This window comes from Oncorhynchus gorbuscha, linkage group LG15, assembly GCF_021184085.1.
Source record: "Oncorhynchus gorbuscha isolate QuinsamMale2020 ecotype Even-year linkage group LG15, OgorEven_v1.0, whole genome shotgun sequence".
NCBI classification, from domain to species: domain Eukaryota; kingdom Metazoa; phylum Chordata; class Actinopteri; order Salmoniformes; family Salmonidae; genus Oncorhynchus; species Oncorhynchus gorbuscha.
In genome coordinates this window covers 7584424-7608396 of record NC_060187.1, presented here as the reverse complement: position 1 = coordinate 7608396, position 23973 = coordinate 7584424, and the positions used below count along the sequence as shown (strand labels likewise).

Here is a 23973-nt window from a genome sequence, read left to right as displayed (position 1 = left end):
CACCGTGATGACGTCAAGTGCCTTCATTTTGAAAATACCTCTTTTGGTCTCATGGTAGCATTACATTCCTACTCTTCTGAGAATTCAAAATAACCACCAGGAGATCCCAGAATACTACAGCCCCACAGCCATCTGCTGCAGCGAGGGCAGGGTAGGGCAGCAAGCCTGGACAAGTCAGCCAGCCCCCAGAATAGTCTCCTGTCCCAGTGACAACACCGGAGCGTTAAAAACTGACACCGTGTCAGAGCCTGTGAATGACCTAATCAGTGTTTTCCCTACTACATCTTTATTTGGGCAGCAGCCCAACCAGGCAAGGTCATCTCTCCCCCACTTTAAAGTATTTGAATATGATTGGTTTCAATTGGATATGTGGGTGTAGCTTCTTTGTGATCAGTCTACTGTATATAAAACCAAGGGGAAAACACTGCCCACAAAACATCAGTGTTTCTTTTGTGATTAACCATTGAGATTCAAGGAGGCCTGTGTTCCTAACAGTCCATTCTTCTATCTGGACTTGAGCGCGATCTGAATCCTCTACCTTGTTCTCTGAAGAGGGCACTTGGTCACCACCATGGTCACCATTCAAAAGCATGGGATTGGTGTAGGCATGGGCTAAAAATGGTTCCCAGTTCCCACCATATTTCCTTTCTCTCACCCCTTATCTTTTAATCCAGACAGCAGACTGAAGAGTACACGCCGTCTTCAAAGAGAAGGGTAATGAATTGGAATAGCAGCCCTACTCTCTCTTCCCAGGTCAAAGAGGTTGTTAGTAGCTGCTCTGCAGAGATAGAGCCTGCCACCTACTGGACTGTTCACAGCTGTAATTTCCCCTTTGCTAGCATTACAGGGCACTTGTCAAACTACTGAACATACAGCTTCTTACAATGAGGCAAAGTGATCAGACAAAAATTATACATAATAACATAAAATCTCTCCAGTTAAAAACATTTAATCACACAGTTCAACACAGACCACAGTGATAAACGAGGAAGAAATGGGTTGTGAAGTAAACACACCTCCTTCCTAAGGGCCAATCATATTCTCAACCAGGTCACCATAATGAATCAATCACTGTCACCTATTCATGCACATCAACAATGGCCAGATTCACACTTATTACACTGAAAATTAACAATGAAAAAAAAAAAAGCATTGATGCAAGGGATTTTTTTGGGGGGGACCAAAGACCTACTCTTCTGTATGTTCCAAACATACAGATGACCAAGTGGTTAATTAATCAAATCAGACAAAATTAGAACATCTTACTTCCTTATATAGGACAGAATGCCTTAAATCTCCACTTGTTCCAAACATACAGATGACCAATGAGATTACTGATATTGTTTTCTGTCAACCAATGGTAACTTAATCTATGCGGTACAGACTGAGCCATGCTACTGTGTACTGCTGCCATACAGACCTCCCTGGATTGAGATGAAGGCTCTTAGTCACATCCAATCTCCATCTGATAAGACTAGGCCCATCTCACTGTCCCTCACTCTAAATAAATATCTATATATATATATATATATATATCTATCGCTAGCTATATTTGTGTGCATATTGGTTACCCATAAAGGAGCAGGAGGAAGTTACCCCCAAGACAGTGATCTAAGGTCAATTGTACATTTCATTCCATCAAATAGGATTGGAGAAGCTGGTTGAAGGATGAGCTGATGGAAGATCTGTGCTTACTGGGCAACTTCTAACCCGGTTGGAGGTACGCATACACCTAGGCCTACATGTGAATATGTACAAGCAGCGCAGCAGTTATTCTTCTATGCTCTAGGTATGTCCAGTAGGTGTGCATCATCATCATCATCTGAGCTTGGGGAAGATCCTGATGAAGAGGATCATACTGATGAAAGTGAAGGAGACCAGGATGAGCATCAGCCACAGGGTCCAGTTGACAGACTTCTTGGTGTGCTGTTCCAAACGCTCCGACTCAACCTTCAGTTTCTCGAAGTTAGTGTCTGCCTGACGCATAGACTGGGTCAGGGTCTGAGAGGAGAGAAGAAGATGACTATTAGATCAGATCCTCCTCTGTGGCTGAAGGATAGACTGGGTCAGGGTCAGGGAGACAGGATCCTATGAATATTTATGCTGTGGCTGAAGGATAGACTGGATCAGGGTCAGAGAGACAGGATCCTATGAATATTTCTGCTGTGGCTGAAGGATAGACTGGGTCAGGGTCAGAGAGACAGGATCCTATGAATATTTACACTGTGGCTGAAGGATAGACTGGGTCAGGGTCAGAGAGACAGGATCCTATGAATATTTCTGCTGTGGCTGAAGGATAGACTGGGTCAGGGTCAGAGAGACAGGATCCTATGAATATTTACACTGTGGCTGAAGGATAGACTGGGTCAGGGTCAGAGAGACAGGGTCCTATGAATATTTACACTGTGGCTGAAGGATAGACTGGATCAGGGTCAGAAAGACAGGATCCTATGAATATTTCTGCTGTGGCTGAAGGATAGACTGGGTCAGGGTCAACATAGACAACATTTCTTCTGTTAAACTTGTAAGGGGCTGTCATCAAACACTTGCACTTTTCATAAGAAACTTCATTGGCCTTTGAAATGCATAGTGATGCATATTTTTTATCCAAAAATGGATTGACCCTGGAAAGAATCCATCCTTCCATTTAGACTAGTGGAATTCCAGGCCTCATAGCAGCAGCTGTTAAATCATATATCCCCATAAACTGTTCAAACGCTGTAGTTCTGGAATGTTTCTTATGTAATACTGCCCCCTTCTGGACGGATACCAAAACACTTTTCTGTCAACCAGAATAGAAACTCTTGCTGAATTCCAAGGCTCATATAAATGATTAAGTAAGTCATATGGAAATAGCTTCAACTTGTTTTTCCTGATAAGTGTGGTGAAATTCTCGCCATATTGCATACACCTGTCCAATCCTTTGAGATCTACAGGAGTGTTAGGTGGCAGCGTAGCCTAGTGGTTAGCCTAGTTACCGAAAGGTAGCAAGATCGAATCCCTCGAGCTGACCAAGTTAAAAATCTGTTGTTCTACCCTTGAACAAGGCATTTAACCCACTGTTCCCCTGAAGGCCGTCATTGAAAATAAGAATTTGTTCTTAACTGACTTGCCTAGTTAAAAGTACAAAAATACAAATAAATTCCCAAGTGTTAGGCGCTAAAGCCCCAGGGGAATTAACCTCATTTTTCTAACTCTACAAGGGCAGAGAGAGTCTTCCTGTTGTCTGACCTGAGAATGAGGCTAAAATGTGGAATTGTAATTCAGCATATAAACTGTTCAGCAGGGCTTGTCTTCTTCCACACCTGGTTGTCCTGTTTGATAATGTTCTGGGCCACTAGCGTGTTGTTCTTCAGGTTGCGCGCCAGGTTCAGCATGTCTTCAGCCAACTTTTCCTGTAGGTTGTGATGGTGCTGCAACACTGCATCCAGCTCGGCTGCTGACTGCCGTTCATCCAGAACCAAACCCCTTTCGAAACGAAGGGAGGGATTGGTTTTATTGATTGATTTGATTGTGGGTATAAAAAAACAGACAAATGTGAAATCGTACATTGGGTAAGTCTAGAGCAGAGTGAGAGGAAATTAGGTTTTAATGTTACCTTCTGTTTCTCAAGTCTGTTTCCAAGTTTCCTGTTTAATTACAGAGAAAAGAATGACACTTTAAAATGACGCTATTGTACATTTGAATATATTATAAATAAATAAAAAATGAGTGTTTACCTTTGTTCGACAGACCCTATAAAGAAACGCAATAAAACAGTAAGCAGAAATAGCCCTTTATAAAGAAGACAGATCATGTCCATTAAAACAAACTATAACATTTTCAAAGTAAAACACAGACTATTGAGACCCATCCAACAGTATGAGGTTATCTTACAGTGCCTAACAGCTCGTTCCTCATCTCCCCTGTGCACCGGGCTTTGGTCTGCATGTGAACTGTCTTACTGGCCGGCATCCTCTCATTGGCTATGGTGGGGGTGCGTCCAGGAGCTAGGAACTGATTGGCCAGGGCTTTCTCTGTCCCCGACTATAAAAGAAGAACATAGGACAGGCAGCGTATCATTGGCTCAAGTGAAGAAAACATTAAAAACAAACTGGTGAGAAGAAAACATTTCTAGACTGTAATGCTAAGGGCTTCAAACAGAATTTAAATCAGTTGTTTTAGCTACGTATCAGAATTAAATCCTTGAGGGTATTATACTAACCAGTTTCTCTGCTTCTAGAAGTCCTTTCAGGAAGTCCACCTTCCGTGTGTAGTCTGTCATCACCTCTACTGTGGGTTTGCTGAAGGGAGAGAGTTGGAAAATAATGAATTAATATTTAAAAAACAACGATTGCCTCAGGAGGACATGAATTAGGCTAATACAGATCATTCGGAAAGTATTGAGTCCCTGATTCTTTCCACATTTTGTTACTTAACAGCCTTATTCTAAAATGGATTAAATATTCCACACAATCGACACACAAAACCCCATAATGGAAAAGTGAAAACAGGTTGACAAATGTATTAAAAATGAACAGAATTACCTTATTTACATAAGTATTCAGACCCTTTGCTTATGAGACTTGAAATTGATCTCAGGTGCATCCTGTTTCCATTGATCATCCTTGAGATGTTTCTACAACTTGATAGGAGTCCACCTGTGGTAAATTCAATTGATTGGACATGATTTGGAAAGGCAAACACCCGTCTATATAAGGTCCCACAGTTGACAGTGCATGTCTTGGTTTTTGCTGTTGAAGGAATTGTCGGTAGAGCTCCGAGACAGGATTGTGTTGAGGCACAGATATGGGGAAGGGTACCAAAAAAATGTCTGCAGCATTGAAGGTCCCCAAGAACACAGTGAGTCATTCTTAAATGGAAGAAGTTAGGAACCACCAAGAATCTTCCTAGAGCTGGCAGCCCGGCCAAACTGACCAATAGGGGAGAAGAGCCTTGGTCAGGGAGGTGACGAAGAACCCAACAGTCACTCTGACAGAGCTCCAGAGTTGCTCTGTGGAGATGGGAGAATCTTCCAGAAGGACAACCATCTCTGCAGCACTCCACCCATCAGGCCTTTATGGTAGAGTGGCCAGACGGAAGCCACTCCTCAGTAAAAAGGCACCTAAAGCAGGGGTTCTTTAACTTTTTCAGCCTGGGACCCAAATTAAAAATGCTGTGTTTATTTAGGAACATATGCAATATAGACAAAAACAAATAACGAAATTAGAATAGTCATATAAATAGCTATGTTTATTTCCCCCCATTAAATACTCTGACATATCTGTCGAGGTTGGAACTGTCGCTGTTAAAATACAATAAATCACTTTCATTCTGAACTGGAACAAACTGATTGATCACATCACACAGATGCAGGCTCTTTGATGCAACACTAAGCAACAGTACAGATAAATCGTCTGGCCTACTGTACCTCTTACTGTAGAAATCATCAGGCCTACTGTACCTCTTACTGCAGAAATGATCAGGCCTACTGTACCTCTTACTGCAGAAATGATCAGGCCTACTGTACCTCTTACTGCAGAAATGATCAGGCCTACTGTACCTCTTACTGCAGAAATGATCAGGCCTACTGTACCTCTTACTGCAGAAATGATCAGGCCTACTGTACCTCTTACTGCAGAAATGATCAGGCCTACTGTACCTCTTACTGCAGAAATGATCAGGCCTACTGTACCTCTTACTGCAGAAATGATCAGGCCTACTGTACCTCTTACTGCAGAAATGATCAGGCCTACTGTACCTCTTACTGCAGAAATGATCAGGCCTACTGTACCTCTTACTGCAGAAATGATCAGGCCTACTGTACCTCTTACTGCAGAAATGATCAGGCCTACTGTACCTCTTACTGCAGAAATGATCAGGCCTACTGTACCTCTTACTGCAGAAATGATCAGGCCTACTGTACCTCTTACTGCAGAAATGATCAGGCCTACTGTACCTCTTACTGCAGAAATGATCAGGCCTACTGTACCTCTTACTGTAGAAATGATCTGGCCTACTGTACCTCTTACTGTAGAAATGATCTGGCCTACTGTACCTCTTACTGTAGAAATGATTGTCAACAGAAAGTCGAAGTTGGAACTGTTGCTGTTAAAATAGAAATCATAGTTTTTATTCTGAACTGGAATGAACTGATTGATCCAGGCTGAATTCCATCCGGACTGGAGTCCCAAATGGGCTACTGTACCTCACAGAAATGATCCCAGCTACTGTCTGGGTTTGCAGAAATGATCAGGCGTCACTGTTCTTAACGGAACTTGCCTAGTTAACTGTACCTCTTACTGCAGAAAAAGGTTCACCTTTAAAGAAATATCAAATCTTTCAGAAAACAGGAAATGAAATGGATGTACTGATCAGAAAAGAAAAAACACACTCTACCTCTACTGAGAGAATGTCAACATGCTGTCTCTTACTGTATAAATCAGCGTCGATCAGGCCTACTGTACTGCTCAGCATTGAGACGGTTTCTGTATAAATGATCAGGCCTACTGACTCTTACTGTAGAAATGATCAGGACATCTACTGGTTTCTCAGTTAGGCAGGTGACTGCTTCATGCTGTAGATGAGCAACCCAGAACTGTGTGTGTTTGCCTCAAAAAGAATAAAAATGACAACTTGTATTTTAACAGCAACGGTTCCAACCTAGTCATCTTTCAACAATAATTTCTACAGTAAAATGTAACTAGTTAGCTAACATTCACCAAAGCTATTAGCTGTGTACAAGGCCAGGGGATTGTTTGGAAGAGAAACTCACATATACTACTATGAGATAATACTTCCCTATTTCTGCTTATCATCACCTGTTCTAAAATGACAACAATTCCTTTCTAGCTGACTTTTCCACGGTTGAAGCACGGGTTCCTGTTGCACTCTGCCCTGTTCTGAAATAATTCCCTGGGTTTACCATCATGTTGTGGATGTTTGGTCAGGATGTGTCGTTATATGAATTTGTTCATTTTGATTAACTCATTACTAAGCACTTCCCTGCAACAACAACAAAAACACATTGAGGGAGCTTCTCGTTATTTCTCAAAGTTTGTATGAAAGAGAAACTCATCGATGTATTGGTGTTTCATGACAATGGAGCTCAGTCAGAACTTGTTGCTAGCATGAGTTTTTGGTGACGTCGGTGAGTGGGAATGACAAGTCCGTGGCTGACAGCGCATCATCTGCTGCTGAACCACAGTGCTGCAGCTCGTGTCACAGAGGGATCTTTAAAAACAAATTTAAAACTCCTGCAACAACAAAAAAAAAGAGCTGTTATTTCCAAAGTTTGAACAGAGACCTCATCGATGCAGGTGCACTGAACAATGGAGCTCAGAACAGAACCGTTGCTAATGCAGAGAGCGCACTGAACAGAGACCGCTGCTGAAGGAGCATCATCGCACTGAACAGAGACCGCTGCTGTCAGAGAGCGCATCTTTAAAAACAGAGAAAACTGCTGAAAGAGCGCAGAGAGCTGCAAACTGAACAGAGACCTCTGCTAAGCAGAGAGCGCACTGAACAGAGACCGCTGCTAAGCAGAGAGCGCACTGAACAGAGACCCCTGCTAAGCAGAGAGCGCACTGAACAGAGACCGCTGCTAAGCAGAGAGCGCACTGAACAGAGACCGCTGCTAAGCAGAGAGCGCACTGAACAGAGACCGCTGCTAAGCAGAGAGCGCACTGAACAGAGAGCGCACTGAACAGAGACCGCTGCTAAGCAGAGAGCGCACTGAACAGAGACCGCTGCTAAGCAGAGAGCGCACTGAACAGAGACCGCTGCTAAGCAGAGAGCGCACTGAACAGAGACCGCTGCTAAGCAGAGAGCGCACTGAACAGAGAGCGCACTGACCGCTGCTAAGCAGAGAGCGCACTGAACAGAGACCCCTGCTAAGCAGAGAGCGCACTGAACAGAGACCGCTGCTAAGCAGAGAGCGCACTGAACAGAGACCGCTGCTAAGCAGAGAGCGCACTGAACAGAGACCCCTGCTAAGCAGAGAGCGCACTGAACAGAGAGCGCACTGAACAGAGACCACAGTTGCACTTGGCCAAATCAATTCCAGTAATTCATCAAATAATTCTACATTTACTCTGACACTTTGCGACCCATACTTTAAGAAATGCTGGCCTAAAGGACTCTCAGACAATGAGAAACAAGATTCTATTCTCTAGTCTGATGAAAGCAAGAGGGAACTCTTTGGCATGAATGCCAAGTGTCACATCAGAAGGGAACATGGCGTCATCCCTACAGTGAAGCATGGTGCTGGCGGAGTCATGCTGCGGGGATGTTTTCAGCCGCAGACAAGTCAGGATCGAAGGAAAGATGAATGGAGAAAAGTACAGAGAGATCCTTAATGAAAACCTGCTTCAGAGGGCTCAGGACCTGAGACTGGCGCAAAGTTTCATCTTCCAACAGGACAACGACCCTAATCATACAGTCAAGACAGAGAGACCCTTTATGAAAACCTTTGGGACAAGTCTCTGAATGTCCTTGAGTTGCCCAGCCAGAGACCAGACTTGAACCCGATCGAACATATCTGGCAAAGACCTGAAAATAGCTGTGCAGCGAAGCTCCCCTGACACAGCTTGAGAGGATCTGCAGAGAAGAATGGGAGAAACTCCCCCAATTCTGGTGTCCCAATTTTTATTTGTGTAATTAGCAGAAAATTCTTAACCTGTTTTTGCTTTGTCATCATTTGAACACTGTGTGTAGATTGAGTGTGGGAAAAAAAAACAATTCAATCCATTTTAGAATAAGGCGGTAACGTAACAAATGTGAAAAAGTCAAGGGGCCTGAATACTTTCAGAATGCACTATAGGTTAAATGCAGGTCCCTTCAAGTACAAGCGTATCAATAATATATTTTAAAAAGATCATAAATCTGCATTATCATTATAGCAGTTTATCTGACCGCTTGATTGAGGTGAAAGTATCACCTTTATATAAGATCTGAAACAATAAATCCATGTAAGATTTAGTTGAGAAAGGAGGTTTGTTAGGTAAGTATTTAGTAAGTGCAAAGTCTGGCATTGCCCTGTTTTAAGAATGTTACTCATAGGTAAAAGGCCTCAGCTTAGATATACCTTGGACTTTTCCTCAAAGCCACCAACATCTCTTCAAGAGCACCAACATACTAGAAGAGAAAGAGCAAAAGTCAAGACCTACAGTTTGGTAGAGTCATAATAGGGATGGCATTTAGAGAGACGACCATTTCCAAGCTTCTTGAAAGCATGGGAACACAGTTTGAGCAGCTATGCAGAAAACAACCAGTAAGCAAACGAAATATATATATATATATATATATATATATATAGCAAACGATGACAAAGGCAGACTATTGGGGGGGGTGTATCTGTTAACGGTAACGTTAACTAGTTAGGCTTTTCTGGGGGGGGGGGGGGGGGTTATAATAAATGTAGCTTATAACTACTGTAGTTCGTTACACAACCTTGTAAAATTATCTGACGTTAGTTTGCCAACTAAACCTAGGTGTGAGATGATGATCATGGCTAGCTACACACACCTTTCGCAAGATTCATTGACCGGTCGTATTTAGATTATAGCTAATTTTACAATGTAAAATGGTGTAAATAAGTAATGTGCGCTTGCATTAGCTAATACTGTTAACTACTACGACGAGCTACTGATTTGCCAGAAAATACAGTCAGTTGTAGTATAGTTAACCAACTTGCTCGTTCCAAGCTGCTGGCGACGTGGCTATCTAGCATGCTAACCCACTGACAAGCTAACGCAACGTTAGCAGACACTGTCAACATCATTTGACAGGACATTCGTTTCTCATCGACTGCGTTTGATGAAGGCTGCATTGTGGTCAACGTCTAAATGTCTTACCTTTTCCAACCTCCATTCCGTTTCCACTCGCTTCTCTGAAGCTATAGATTCGCAGCGGGACAATAATCGGATAAAATTGATTTCTAATCTAGACGAAGCCATGTTTGAAAATGACAAGGTGTCGCAAAGATTTTCCGGAAGTAGTACCGTTTCCACTAGTTACCACATCTATATCGGAAACATTAATAAATTAAATTAAATTAAAAATGTAAGTTTACGGTTAGACATAAGGTTAACAGAGGGGTTTGGGTTTAACATATTTTAATCATTGAAATTATTGCTCTTCTGTGGATTTTTTTAAATAGCGATTTACGAGGATAAATTGTAGACATAGGCGGGGTTTATGAGTTTGTGTCTGTGGTAACTAGTGACGACTATTACAAAACCCCAGAAAAAAAGTTCCACAAAATACAATCGATAATATTTTGAGAAAAAATATATCAAATATATTTACAATTACAATTTATAAATCAAAATGTATTGACAACATTGTAATATATAACACATTGGTCTGTTTTACAAGATAAACACAGTATACAGGCTTGCCTAAATAAACAGAAAAATCACAAAAATCCTGTTTCTCAAGATGTTTATTATGAACATATGATATGAATCAAACAGTAGGCTTTATGTTAGTTACAATGTTTCTGTTTGACTGTTCTTCTTTGGCATTTTCCCAGTACATTATTATTTGTAGGATATATGTTTGCTTTAATTTTAATAGCTAGCTAAAAAAAAAGATTTATACAGCAGGCATTACATGGGGAGATCAGATTCAGTATACATTACTTTTGAGTTGTTATAGGAAGTTGCATGTAGGCAGGCTAGAGTCCTACATTGGCGTTTAACACATAGGACAAAACAAAAACTTGAGAACATAAAATGAAGCTGATGTCATTGTGGTCAGCAGCCATCAGGATGGTTCTCGGGACCACTGGAGGGTGACTTGCGTTTACTCCGTTTGATCAGGTGAACCAGGAAGCAGAGAATGGATAGGAATCCCACTGTGGAGCCCAGTGCAACCATGGCCGTGGTGGTGGAGCTGGAGGCCTCCACTGCTGGAGAACATAGTCAAACCATCATCACACTGATGAAGAGGTGGAAACTCAACCAACCCTTTGTCAAATTGTCTTTACTCAACACCATGTAGATCACTGGTCTTTCATTGAGTTTGAAAAGTCATGCATGCTACATGAATAAGTAGCCTAATATTTACTTGAGTGATAAGTAGAATGTATTACTATCATTTTAAATGGCATTCAGACCTCAATCTCATCCATTAAATATACTGTAGAACTGCCTGCTCAGATTGATCTATCTCACCTTGACCTTTGCCTTCTGTACTGACAGGTTCTGACGTTTGTGTTTCCGTCTGTTCAGCTGACAAAGGAATATCAGTTCAGTAAAAAAAAGAAGTAGAAAAAAATATTCTATTAGTTTTATCTTCAGTTTGAAATGTGGAGACGCCCAAAACATGACATTCAATTCTATTATATTTTATATAACATACTCACGAGACATGGCAATGCTTCTGGGATCATTATAGTCATCACCAGCATCACCTGACAACAACAAATCAACACAGTCAAACCATCATCACACTGATGAAGAGGTGGAAACTCAACCAACCCTTTGTCAAATTGTCTTTACTCAACACCATGTAGATCACTGGTCTTTCATTGAGTTTGAAAAGGCATGCATGATATATGAATAAGTAGCCTAATATTTACTTTGAGTGATGAGTAGAATGTATTACTATCATTTTTAATGGCATTCAGACCTCAATCTCATCCATTAAATATAGAACTTCGTGCTCAGATTGATCTTCGTATTTCACATTGACCTCCGACAACATTATTTAACATTTCTGCATTTACATTTGAGTAATTTAGCAGAAGCTCTTATCCAGAGCGACTTAAGTTAGGAAATACTCTTATCCAGAGCGACTTACAGTAGTTAGGAAATACATTTTCTTACATTTACATTTACATTTAAGTAATTTAGCAGACGCTCTTATCCAGAGCGACTTACAGTAGTTAGGAAATACATTTTCTTACATTTACATTTACATTTAAGTAATTTAGCAGACGCTCTTATCCAGAGCGACTTACAGTACATTTTAGGAACTTATCCAGACATTTTCTTACATTTACATTTACATTTACATTTAAGTAATTTAGCAGACGCTCTTATCCAGAGCGACTTACAGTAGTTAGGAAATACATTTTCTTACTTCTTTATACTGAGCAGGCAGTATTTAACGGATGAGATTGAGGTCTGGATGCCATTTAAAATTATAGTAATACATTCTACTTATCACTAAAATAAATATGAGGCTACTTATTAATAAACAATGCATAACTTTGAAAAGTAAATTAAAAACCAGTGATCTACATGGTGTAGAGTAGTGCCAATTTGACAAGGGGTTGGTTGATTTTCCATCTCTAAATCAGTAGATGCTTTCAAGACAACTGGGAAATCAACAAAAAAACAAAGTTAAATCATGGCGTCAGTGATCTTCAGGTCGCAACGTTGGAACTCCAGAAAGATGGTAGAGTTTCAGACTCTGAATTTCGAGCTCGTATTTTTCAGAGTTACCAGTTGTCTTGAACCCACTGAAGTCAGAAGTTGGAGATATCTGTGTTCCCCGTTCCCAGTTGCTTTGAATGCAGCAACAGTCAAACCATCATCAAAGTTGCCACATTCAAAACAACTGGGAACTCGGAACTCTCTGACTTTAGTGCCTTCAAAACAACTGGGAACTCTGGAAAAAAAATGAGCTCCGACTGGGAAAAATCATTTTGAACGGTCATCCAACTCAGAAACTCAGGCATGTTTCTAGAGCTCCCCTTGTCAAATTGGCTTTACTCAACACCATGTAGATCACTGGTCTTTCATTGAGTTTGAAAAGGCATGCATGATATATGAATAAGTAGCCTAATATCTACTTGAGTGATGAGTAGAATGTATTACTATCATTTTTAATGGCATTCAGACCTCAATCTCATCCATTAAATATAGAACTTCGTGCTCAGATTGATCTTCGTATTTCACATTGACCTCCGACAACATTATTTAACATTTCTGCATTTACATTTGAGTAATTTAGCAGAAGCTCTTATCCAGAGCTACTTACAGTAGTTAGGCATTTTTGTACTTTTTACATTGAGTTTTTCGTAATTTGTCATACTTTTTATACAGTACTTGAACTTACAGTAGTTCAAAACAGCTTTCGGAATGGGAATTTCCTAATTTTGAAGACGCTCTTATCCAGAAGCAGACTTACAGTAGTTAGGAAATACATTTTCTTACATTTACATTTACATTTAAGTAGGAAGCAGACGCTCTTATCCAGAGCGACTTACAGTAGTTAGGAAATACATTTTCTTACATTTACATTTAAGTTCTTTAAACAGAGCAGGCAGTATTTACATTTAAGATAATTACTAGCATACATTTACGGATGAGATTGAGGTCTGGATGCCATCAACAAAATTATAGTTAGGAAATACATTTTCATTTACTTATCACTAAAGCCGATGCCCATTTAAATATGAGGCTACTTATTAATAAACAATGCATAACTTTGAAAAGTAAATTAAAAACCAGTGATCTACATGGTGTAGAGTAGTGCCAATTTGACAAGGGGTTGGTTGATTTTCCATCTCTAAATCAGTAGATGCTTTCAAGACAACTGGGAAATCAACAAAAAAACAAAGTTAAATCATGACGTCAGTGATCTTCAGGTCGCAACGTTGGAACTCCAGAAAGATGGTAGAGTTTCAGACTCGGAATTTCGAGCTCGTATTTTCAGAGTTACCAGTTGTCTTGAACCCACTGAAGTCAGAATTTGGATATATCTGTGTTCCCAGTTCCCAGTTGCTTTGAATGCAGCAAAGGTCAAACCATCATCAAAGTTGCCACGTTCAAAACAACTGGGAAATGGGAACTCAGAACTCTCTGACTTTAGTGCCTTCAAAACAACTGGGAACACAGGCATGTTTCTAGAGCTCCCCTTGTCAAATTGGCTTTACTCAACACCATGTAGATCACTGGTCTTCCAATGAGTTTGAAAAGTCATGCATGCTACATGAATAAGTAGCCTAATATTTACTTGAGTGATGAGTAGAATGTATTACTATCATTTTAAATGGCATTCAGACCTCAATCTCATCCATTGAAATATAGAACTTCCTGCTCAGATTGATCTATCTCACCTTGACCTTTGCCTTCTGTTAACATTTCTGCATTTACATTTGAGTAATTTCAGCTGACAAAGGAATATCAGTTCAGAGTAGAAAAAAAACAGTAGTTAGGAAAACATTTTCTATTACATTTACATTTACATCTTAAGTGGAATTTACCATCAAAAGAAGCTCTTTATCCATTATATTTTATATAGTTAGAGAAATACATGGCAATGCTTCTGGGATCATTTACATCACCAGCATCATTTGACAGACGCTCTTATCCACAGAGCAAACCATTCACAGATAGTTAGGAAATACATTTTCACATTTACATTTACATTTAACACCATTTAGAGACTGGTCTTATCCAGAGTTTGAAAACTTACAGTAGTTAGGAAATACATTTTCTTTACATTTACATTTACATTTTAATGGCATTCAGACCTCAATCTATCCAGAGCGACTTACAGTAGTTAGGAAATACATTTTCTTACATTTACATTTACATTTAAGTAATTTAGCAGACGCTCTTATCCAGAGCGACTTACAGTAGTTAGGAAATACATTTTCTTACTTCTTTATACTGAGCAGGCAGTATTTAACGGATGAGATTGAGGTCTGGATGCCATTTAAAATTATAGTAATACATTCTACTTATCACTAAAATAAATATGAGGCTACTTATTAATAAACAATGCATAACTTTGAAAAGTAAATTAAAAACCAGTGATCTACATGGTGTAGAGTAGTGCCAATTTGACAAGGGGTTGGTTGATTTTCCATCTCTAAATCAGTAGATGCTTTCAAGACAACTGGGAAATCAACAAAAAAACAAAGTTAAATCATGGCGTCAGTGATCTTCAGGTCGCAACGTTGGAACTCCAGAAAGATGGTAGAGTTTCAGACTCTGAATTTCGAGCTCGTATTTTTCAGAGTTACCAGTTGTCTTGAACCCACTGAAGTCAGAATTTGGAGATATCTGTGAATTCCATCAGTTCCCAGTTGCTTTGAATGCAGCAAAGGTCAAACCATCATCAAAGTTGCCACATTCAAAACAACTGGGAACTCGAACTAATATTTCAGAACTCTCTGACTTTAGTGCCTTCAAAACAACTTTGGGAACTCTGGACAAAAAAAATGAAATGTGGGACACCCAAAAAAAATCATTTTGATGGCACGGTCATCCACCAGCATCAGAAACTCAGGCATGTTTCTGATAGAGCTCCCTTGTCAAATTGGCTTTACTCAACACCATGTAGATCACTGGTCTTTCATTGAGTTTGAAAAGGCATGCATGATATATGAATAAGTAGCCTAATATTTACTTGAGTGATGAGTAGAATGTATTACTATCATTTTAATGGCATTCAGACCTCAATCTCATCCATTAAATATAGAACTTCGTGCTCAGATTGATCTTCGTATTTCACATTGACCTCCGACAACATTATTTAACATTTCTGCATTTACATTTGAGTAATTTAGCAGAAGCTCTTATCCAGAGCGACTTACAGTAGTTAGGAAATACATTTTCTTACATTTACATTTACATTTAAGTAATTTAGCAGACGCTCTTATCCAGAGCGACTTACAGTAGTTAGGAAATACATTTTTACATTTACATTTACATTTAAGTAATTTAGCAGACGCTCTTATCCAGAGCGACTTACAGTAGTTAGGAAATACATTTTCTTACATTTACATTTACATTTAAGTAATTTAGTAGACGCTCTTATCCAGAGCGACTTACAGTAGTTAGGAAATACATTTTCTTACTTCTTTATACTGAGCAGGCAGTATTTAACGGATGAGATTGAGGTCTGGATGCCATTTAAAATTATAGTAATACATTCTACTTATCACTAAAATAGATATTAGGCTACTTATTAATAAACAATGCATAACTTTGAAAAGTAAATTAAAAACCAGTGATCTACATGGTGTAGAGTAGTGCCAATTTGACAAGGGGTTGGTTGATTTTCCATCTCTAAATCAGTAGATGCTTTCAAGAAAACTGGGAAATCAACAAAAAACAAAGTTAAATCACGACGTCCGTGATCTTCAGGTCGCAACGTTGGAACTCCAGAAAGATGGTAGAGTTTCAGACTCTGAATTTCGAGCTCGTATTTTTCAGAGTTACCAGTTGTCTTGAACCCACTGAAGTCAGAAGTTGGAGATATCTGTGTTCCCAGTTCCCAGTTGCTTTGAATGCAGCAACAGTCGGACCATCATCAAAGTTGCCACATTCAAAACAACTGGGAACTCGGAACTCAGAACTCTCTGACTTTAGTGCCTTCAAAACAACTGGGAACTCTGGAAAAAAAATGAGCTCCGACTGGGAAAAATCATTTTGTACGGTCATCCAACTCAGAAACTCAGGCATGTTTCTAGAGCTCCCCTTGTCAAATTGGCTTTACTCAACACCATGTAGATCACTGGTCCTCCAATGAGTTGGAAAAGTCATGCATGCTACATGAATAAGTAGCCTAATATCTACTTGAGTGATAAGTAGAATGTATTACTATCATTTTAAATGGCATTCAGACCTCAATCTCATCCATTAAATATAGAAGTTTGTGCTCAGATTGATCTTCGTATTTCACATTGACCTCCGACAACATTATTTAACATTTCTGCATTTACATTTTAGTCATTTAGCAGAAGCTCTTATCCAGAGCTACTTACAGTAGTGCGGGCATATATTTTTGTGCTTTTCATACTGAGTTTTTCGTACTTTGTCATACTTTTTGATACTGAGTACTTGAACTCGCGCAGGGTTCAAAACAGCTGTGAACTCGGAATGGGAAATCTCCTACTTTTGAAGACAACTGGTATCTCAGAAGAAACCAGATTCCGACTGGGAACTTTTTTCTTTTAACGATAATCCATCTCGGAATTCCAAGCTAGGAAGTCAGGCCTCTTTCTAGAGATGTGACTTTCAGACCTGAACATGACTGAGTTGTCATGAAAGTGTAACAGTATAACTTTAAACCGTCCCCTCGCCCATACCCGGGTGCGAACCAGGGACTCTCTGCACACATCAACAACAGTTACCCACGAAGCATCGTTACCCATCGCTCTACAAAAGCCGCGGCCCTTGCAGATCAAGGGGAACTACTACTTCAAGGTCTCAGAGCAAGTGGCGTCGCCGATTGAAACGCTATTTTATCGCGGACCACCGCTAACGAAGCTAGCCGTTTCACATCCGTTACAAAAGCCCCATCGGAACTCTAAAATCTCTGACTTCCTACTTCACTGCCTTCAAGACAACTGGGAAATCCCCCCCAAAAAACAGGTCAAATCATGACGTCAGTTATCTTCAGGTCGGAAAGTAGGAACACTAGAAAGATGCCCGGAGTTTCCGACTTGGAATTCCAAGCTCATATTTATCAGAGTTACCAGTTGTCTTGAACCCACTGAAGTCAGAAGTTGGAGATATTTGTGTTTCCAGTTCCCAGTTGCTTTGAATGCAGCAAAGGTCAAACCATCATCAAAGTTGCCACGTTCAAAACAACTGGGAAATGGGAACTCAGAACTCTGTGACTTTAGTGCCTTCAAAACAACTGGGAACTCAGGCATGTTTCTAGAGCTCCCCTTGTCAAATTGGCTTTACTCAACACCATGTAGATCACTGGTCTTCCAATGAGTTTGAAAAGTCATGCATGCTACATGAATAAGTAGCCTAATATTTACTTGAGTGATGAGTAGAATGTATTACTATCATTTTAAATGGCATTCAGACCTCAATCTCATCCATTAAATATACTGTAGAACTGCCTGCTCAGATTGATCTATCTCACCTTGACCTTTGCCTTCTGTACTGACAGGTTCTGACGTTTGTGTTTCCGTCTGTTCAGCTGACAAAGGAATATCAGTTCAGTAAAAAAAAGAAGTAGGAAAAAATATTCTATTCGTTTTATCTTCAGTTTGAAATGTGGAGACACCCAAAAGATGACGTTCAATTCTATTATATTTTATATAACATACTCACGAGACATGGCAGTGCTTCTGGTATCATTATAGTCATCACCAGCATCACCTGACAACAACAAATCAACACAGTCAAACCATAATCACACTGATGAAGAGGTGGAAACTCATTTTGAATGGCATTCAGACCTCAATCTCATTCATTAAATATAGAACTGCCTGCTCAGATTGATCTACGTATCTCACATTGATTTTCACCTTCCTTATTTTAAATATCTGCATTTACATTTTAGTCATTTAGCAGAAGCTCTTATCCAGAGCGACTTACAGTAGTTAGGAAATACATTTTCTTACTTTTTATACTGAGCAGGCAGTATTTAATGGATGAGATTGAGGTCTGAATGCCATTTCAAATTATAGTAATACATTCTACTCATCAGTAAAATAGATATTAGGCTACTTATTCATATAGCATGCATGACTTTTCAAACTCAAACTCTACTAACATAGAGCCTACTAACATAGAGCCTACTAACATAGAACATACTAACATTCAGCCTACTAACATAGAGTCTACTAACATAGAACCTACTAACATAGAGTCTACTAACATAGAGTCTACTAACATAGAGTCTACTAACATAGAGCCTACTAACATAGAAACTACTAACATAAAACCTACTAACAAAGAACATACTAACATTCAGCCTACTAACATAGAGTCAACTACCATAGAACCTACTAACATAGTCTACTAACATAGAACCTACTAACATAGAACCTACTAACATAGAGTCTACTAACATAGAGTCTACTAACATAGAGCCTACTAACATAGAGTCTACTAACATAGAGCTTACTAACATTCAGCCTAATAACAAAGTCAACTAACATAGAGACTACTAACATAGAGTCAACTCACATAGAACCTGCTAACATAGAGTCTACTAACATAGAGCCTACTAACATAGAGCTTACTAACATTCAGCCTACTAACATAGAGCAAACAATCATAGAGTTAACTAACATAGAGTCTACTAACATAGAGCTGACTAACACAGAACCGACTAACATAGAGCAAACAATCATAGAGTTAACTAACATAGAGTCTACTAACATAGAGCTGACTAACACAGAACCGACTAACATAGAGCAAACAATCATAGAGTTAACTAACATAGAGTCTACTAACATAGAGCTGACTAACACAGAACCGACTAACATAGAGCAAACAATCATAGAGTTAACTAACATAGAGTCTACTAACATAGAGCTGACTAACACAGAACCGACTAACATAGAGTCTACTAACATAGAGCTGACTAACACAGAACCGACTAACATAGAGTCTACTAACATAGAGCTGACTAACACAGAACCGACTAACATAGAGCAAACAATCATAGAGTTAACTAACATAGAGTCTACTAACATAGAGCTGACTAACACAGAACCGACTAACATAGAGTCTACTAACATAGAGCTGACTAACACAGAACCGACTAACATAGAGCAAACAATCATAGAGTTAACTAACATAGAGTCTACTAACATAGAGCTGACTAACACAGAACCGACTAACATAGAGCCTACTAACATAGAGCTGACTAACACAGAACCGACTAACATAGAGTCTACTAACATAGAGCTGACTAACACAGAACCGACTAACATAGAGTCTACTAACATAGAGCTGACTAACACAGAACCGACTAACATAGAGTCTACTAACATAGAGCTGACTAACACAGAACCTACTAACATAGAGTCTACTAACATAGAGCCTACTAACATAGAGCTGACTAACATAGAGTCTACTAACATAGAGTCTACTAACATAGAGTCTACTAACATAGAGCTGACTAACATAGAGTCTACTAACATAGAGTCTACTGTATTAAATATACTGTATGAAATTCGTCAGATTGAAACAACTTACCCTGGAAATGTATGGCAAGACGAGCCTTTTCAGTAAAGCTGTTAGGGCCAATGGTAAGATTGGTTTCACACTGATAATCTGTTTTGCTAGTGCCCATCTGATTCTTAGAAGACCACGTATGATCACAAAATCTGTCATCATTACAGTTTTTGGAGTGTTCTGTTTCAAGCCTCTCAAGGTGCGAGAGAAGCATCTCAACGGTGTCATAATCTCCGTGGTAAACGTTTGTCAGTGTGCATTTCACCTTAAAAGGTTGACCAGAGACAGGGTTCTCGGGCACTGTGGACAGGACAGGCACCGGGAAAGCTAGAGGAGTAGAGACCATGATAGATATCAGTTAAGGAGCATAGAGAATAGAGTATTTTAGCAGGTAGAGAAGAGAGTATCTGAGCCGATATGTTTTTAATTTTTTTAAATTTCACCTTTATTTAATGTATGTATTTTATTTAATGTACCTTTATTTAATGTAATAATTAAGGGGTAGAGAAGAGAGTATCTGAGCCGATATGTAATCATTAAGGAGTAGAGAAGAGAGTATCTGAGCCGATATGTAATCATTAAGGGGTAGAGAAGAGAGTATCTGAGCCGATATGTAATCATTAAGGGGTAGAGAAGCTGACTTTGAAACCCATTGACCTACATAAATGATCCCAGGTCAGTAAACTTACAGTAAACTCTGAGCTGGATTGTTTCCTTCTTCTGTTTCCTACATTTTTCTGCTGTGCAGGTATACTTTCCCTCGTGATTCGGGTGTACAGCTGCAATATGGAGATAACTTCTGTTTTTTGTGGTATTCTGAGTGACATCGCTCTCGTCTAGTTTCATCCAGTGTGGTTTGCCTTGGGAGCAGGTTGTCTCACAGATCAAGGTCACAGCATCTCCCACCTTGACAACGGGTTTGGCTGGGCTAACAGTGATCTCTTTAGCACAGAGTGCAGGATCTAAATGAAAGTTATAACCGGCAACAGTAAATGACATGGTGTATTGAATATGGAGTTTATTTTTTATTTTTACAGTCTTATAGATATCTTTGTTTTACAAAAATCTTAAATTAGTTACTTCAAACTTTTTTCAACTGTCAACAATAAATATTACATTATTGTTAATACATGTATTTAAGCAAAAGTGAAATGGAGGATGGGTACCTCTAAGAGCCAGCAGAAGGTAGCAGAGTAAACAGTGATAGGATTGTAGGTACTCCATTGTCCTCTTCAGTAGTCTCCTGTGACTGTAGTCTGCAAGAGCTCCAGTGGGACTGACGACTGAGATGAGGGAGAATTCACGTCAGTCCATACACTCTACAGCAGGCCAGGCAGTTACTGGCCCCACTGCAGGGCACTATTCAGCAGACTCCTTCCTGTCTTCCCAGGCCTGCCAACATCCTCACACGCAAACCCAGGAACATTGACATGGGGACATGTTTTAATCTGTAGACACACACTGATATAACATACAGAATAACAATGGCTGTGTTTTTGTTCAAATGTTTTGCAATTTTGTAAAAAAAAAAGAAAGTTAAATGAAAGCTCTTATCTAGAAATTATAATCTTTCAGATGGCACAGCATATTTCATAATCTAAGTATAAAAATATTGAAATAATATTTAGAATTTGTCTGGCCTAATTTTAATTAACAGGAAAAGGAGTAACGCAAATTATCTGTTTGGCTTGTTTCATGGTCAGACAAAACAACTAAAACACTCTTTTGAGATCTGAGGTAAATGAGTAGATTTAATATATGAGTCTATCATGACATTACTTCCACAACCTAATCAACAGGGAAACAGCCTCACTGAGAAGGAAAGTGATGGGCACAAGAGGCTGGAGATCCCCTCTATCAAACCGGATGATTAAAAAATATATGTTTATTTAACCTTTATTTAACTAGGCAAGTCAGTTGGGGCGGCAGGGTAGCCTAGTGGTTAGAACGTTGGACTCAAAACCAGAAGGTTGCAAGTTCAAATCCCCGAGCTGACAAGGTACAAATCTATCATTCTGCCCCTGAACAGGCCCACTGTTCCTAGGCTGTCATTGAAAATAAGAATTTGTTCTTAACTGACTTGTCTAGTTAAATAAATTAAGAACAAATTGTTATTTACAATGACAGCCTACTCAGGCCAAACCTAGACACCGCTGGGCCAATTGTGCTCCGCCCTATGGGATACAGCTTGGATTCAAACCAGGGACTGGAGTGAAGCCCTTTGCACTGAGATGCAGTGCCTTAGACTCATGATGTACGTCCAGCAAGGAAGAGATGGGGGGGGAATATGGCTTTCCATATCCGGTGGGGGTTCTATCAGGGTGTGACTATTCCATAAAAGAGTCTCCTGGGTAGGTAATAATTACTCTATACCAAGGTCGGGAGGAAGTGTTTAACAAAGGAACATTCTACCATAAAGTCATTCCTGTTGTTGAATAAGTAAAGTGTTAGCTAATTTTACAGCCCCGCCCCGTTTCATAAACAGTCAATGGTGTGGAAACTCGAACATAACCTCTGACACCTTCTCTCAGTGAAGAACAGATATTTTTGTTTTGTAATACATTTCTCTTTAAACCAGTGGAGCAGAAATATAATGAGAAGTATTGTTTTATTAAAATGTCCTTCCTCCTTCAACATCAGCATGTTTCTGTTAATTTTTGTTTTATCAACAGGAAACAGCTATTGTTTCTACTTTCTACTCAACACCAAGGTCAGTTTTTTTTCACTGCTTTTTGTGATATTGTGGCAACTCTTCAATGGGCTCGGGAGAGGGGAGTGTCAAGTCATTCATCCTCAGAAACATGACCCGCCATGCCATGCTTCTTAACACCTGCTCGCTTGACTCGGATGCCAGCCGCACCAACGTGTCGGAGGAAACACCTTTCTACTGACAACTGAAGTCAGCCTGCAGGAGCCCGGCCCGCCACAAGGAGTCGCTAGAGTGCGTTGAACCAAGGGAAAACTCTCCCTTCACCTGGATGACGCAGGGCCAATTGTGCATCACCCTATGGGACTCCCGGTCACAGCCGGTTCTGCAAAGCCTGGGATTGAACCCCAGACTGTAGTGAGGGCACAACACTGCGATGCAGTGTCTTAGACCGCTGCACCACTCGGAAGGCCAAGTTTAGTTTTAACCTCTTATCATTGAAAACCTTCTGTTCCCAAAGATTGGTTCTGGAGGTAGGGCTGCCATAACCCTACCCACAGGATAACTGCTAGAGAAAGAGTCAACTGGTGGATGAGAATAGGGCTGTCACGGTGCGTGACATCACGACATGTACAAGAGTCACAAAGCTAAATGAGGTTACGATAACGTCGCCATAGGATGTCAGTTGAGAAAAAAAAATCCCTTTCGGTAACTGCCTTGGAAGACGGTCTGTTGTTCTGTTATTCCACAAGATACAGTAGGTTTTATTCAGGGAAAGACAGTTTATTTCCTACCGATGTCACTGTTCAAGTGTTCACATATTTGACTTTCAGCTCTCCCTTTTGACACTCGACCCTCAATGAGCGTTTCTAACAATAAAGCCATCATTACCAGCCCATTAGTGAGGGGAACTGGCCACAGATGATATAAAATCAAGAGACTTCCTGCAAAAAAACCATTAGTAACACAAGTGCTTCCCTGTGGATTTATTTATTTATTTAACCTTTATTTAACTAGGCAAGTCAGTTAAGAACTAATTCTTATTTTCAATGACGGCCTAGTAACAGTGGGTTAACTGCCTGTTCAGGGGCAGAATGACAGATTTGTACCTTGTCAGCTCGGGGGTTTGAACTTGCAACCTTCCAGTTACTAGTCCAACGCTCTAACCACTAGGCTACCCTGCCGCCTCTACACTCTAACCACTAGGCTACCCTGCCGCCTCTACACTCTAACCACTAGGCTACCCTGCCGCCTCTACACTCTAACCACTAGGCTACCCTGCCGCCTCTACACTCTAACCACTAGGCTACCCTGCCGTCCCTACACTCTAACCACTAGGCTACCCTGCCGCCCCTACACTCTAACCACTAGGCTACCCTGCCGCCTCTACACTCTAACCACTAGGCTCTACACTCTAACCCACTAGGCTAACCCCTACCCTGCCGCCCCTACACT

At 40.1% G+C, this 23973-nt stretch overlaps 2 protein-coding genes across 6 annotated transcripts; both read right to left on the bottom strand.

The window, feature by feature from the left end:
- Window positions 1-933: 933 nt before the first annotated feature.
- On the bottom strand, window positions 934-10091 carry use1 (unconventional SNARE in the ER 1 homolog (S. cerevisiae)). The gene is made up of 8 exons (XM_046303069.1): window positions 9834-10091; window positions 9065-9114; window positions 4205-4283; window positions 3877-4026; window positions 3720-3735; window positions 3599-3629; window positions 3306-3468; window positions 934-2001 (listed from the first exon to the last, which is right to left on the bottom strand). Exons 1-8 carry the CDS (start codon window positions 9933-9935, stop codon window positions 1819-1821), a joined length of 774 nt encoding a protein of 257 aa, XP_046159025.1. The 5' UTR covers window positions 9936-10091; the 3' UTR covers window positions 934-1818.
- A 314-nt stretch (window positions 10092-10405) lies between these two features.
- LOC123996399 lies at window positions 10406-21266 on the bottom strand. 5 transcript variants are annotated; one of them, XM_046299785.1, is made up of 8 exons: window positions 21038-21265; window positions 20561-20833; window positions 19893-20198; window positions 18015-18062; window positions 17824-17880; window positions 11348-11395; window positions 11157-11213; window positions 10406-10888 (listed from the first exon to the last, which is right to left on the bottom strand). In XM_046299785.1, the coding sequence occupies exons 1-8, from the start codon at window positions 21093-21095 to the stop codon at window positions 10737-10739; spliced, it is 999 nt and encodes a 332-aa protein (XP_046155741.1). In that variant the 5' UTR covers window positions 21096-21265; the 3' UTR covers window positions 10406-10736. The 5 variants fall into 5 exon arrangements, with proteins under 5 accessions (XP_046155741.1, XP_046155740.1, XP_046155743.1 ...); XM_046299784.1 differs by having other exon boundaries at window positions 10406-10891; window positions 21038-21264; XM_046299787.1 differs by lacking the exons at window positions 11157-11213; window positions 11348-11395 and having other exon boundaries at window positions 10406-10891; window positions 21038-21266.
- Window positions 21267-23973: the final 2707 nt, after the last annotated feature.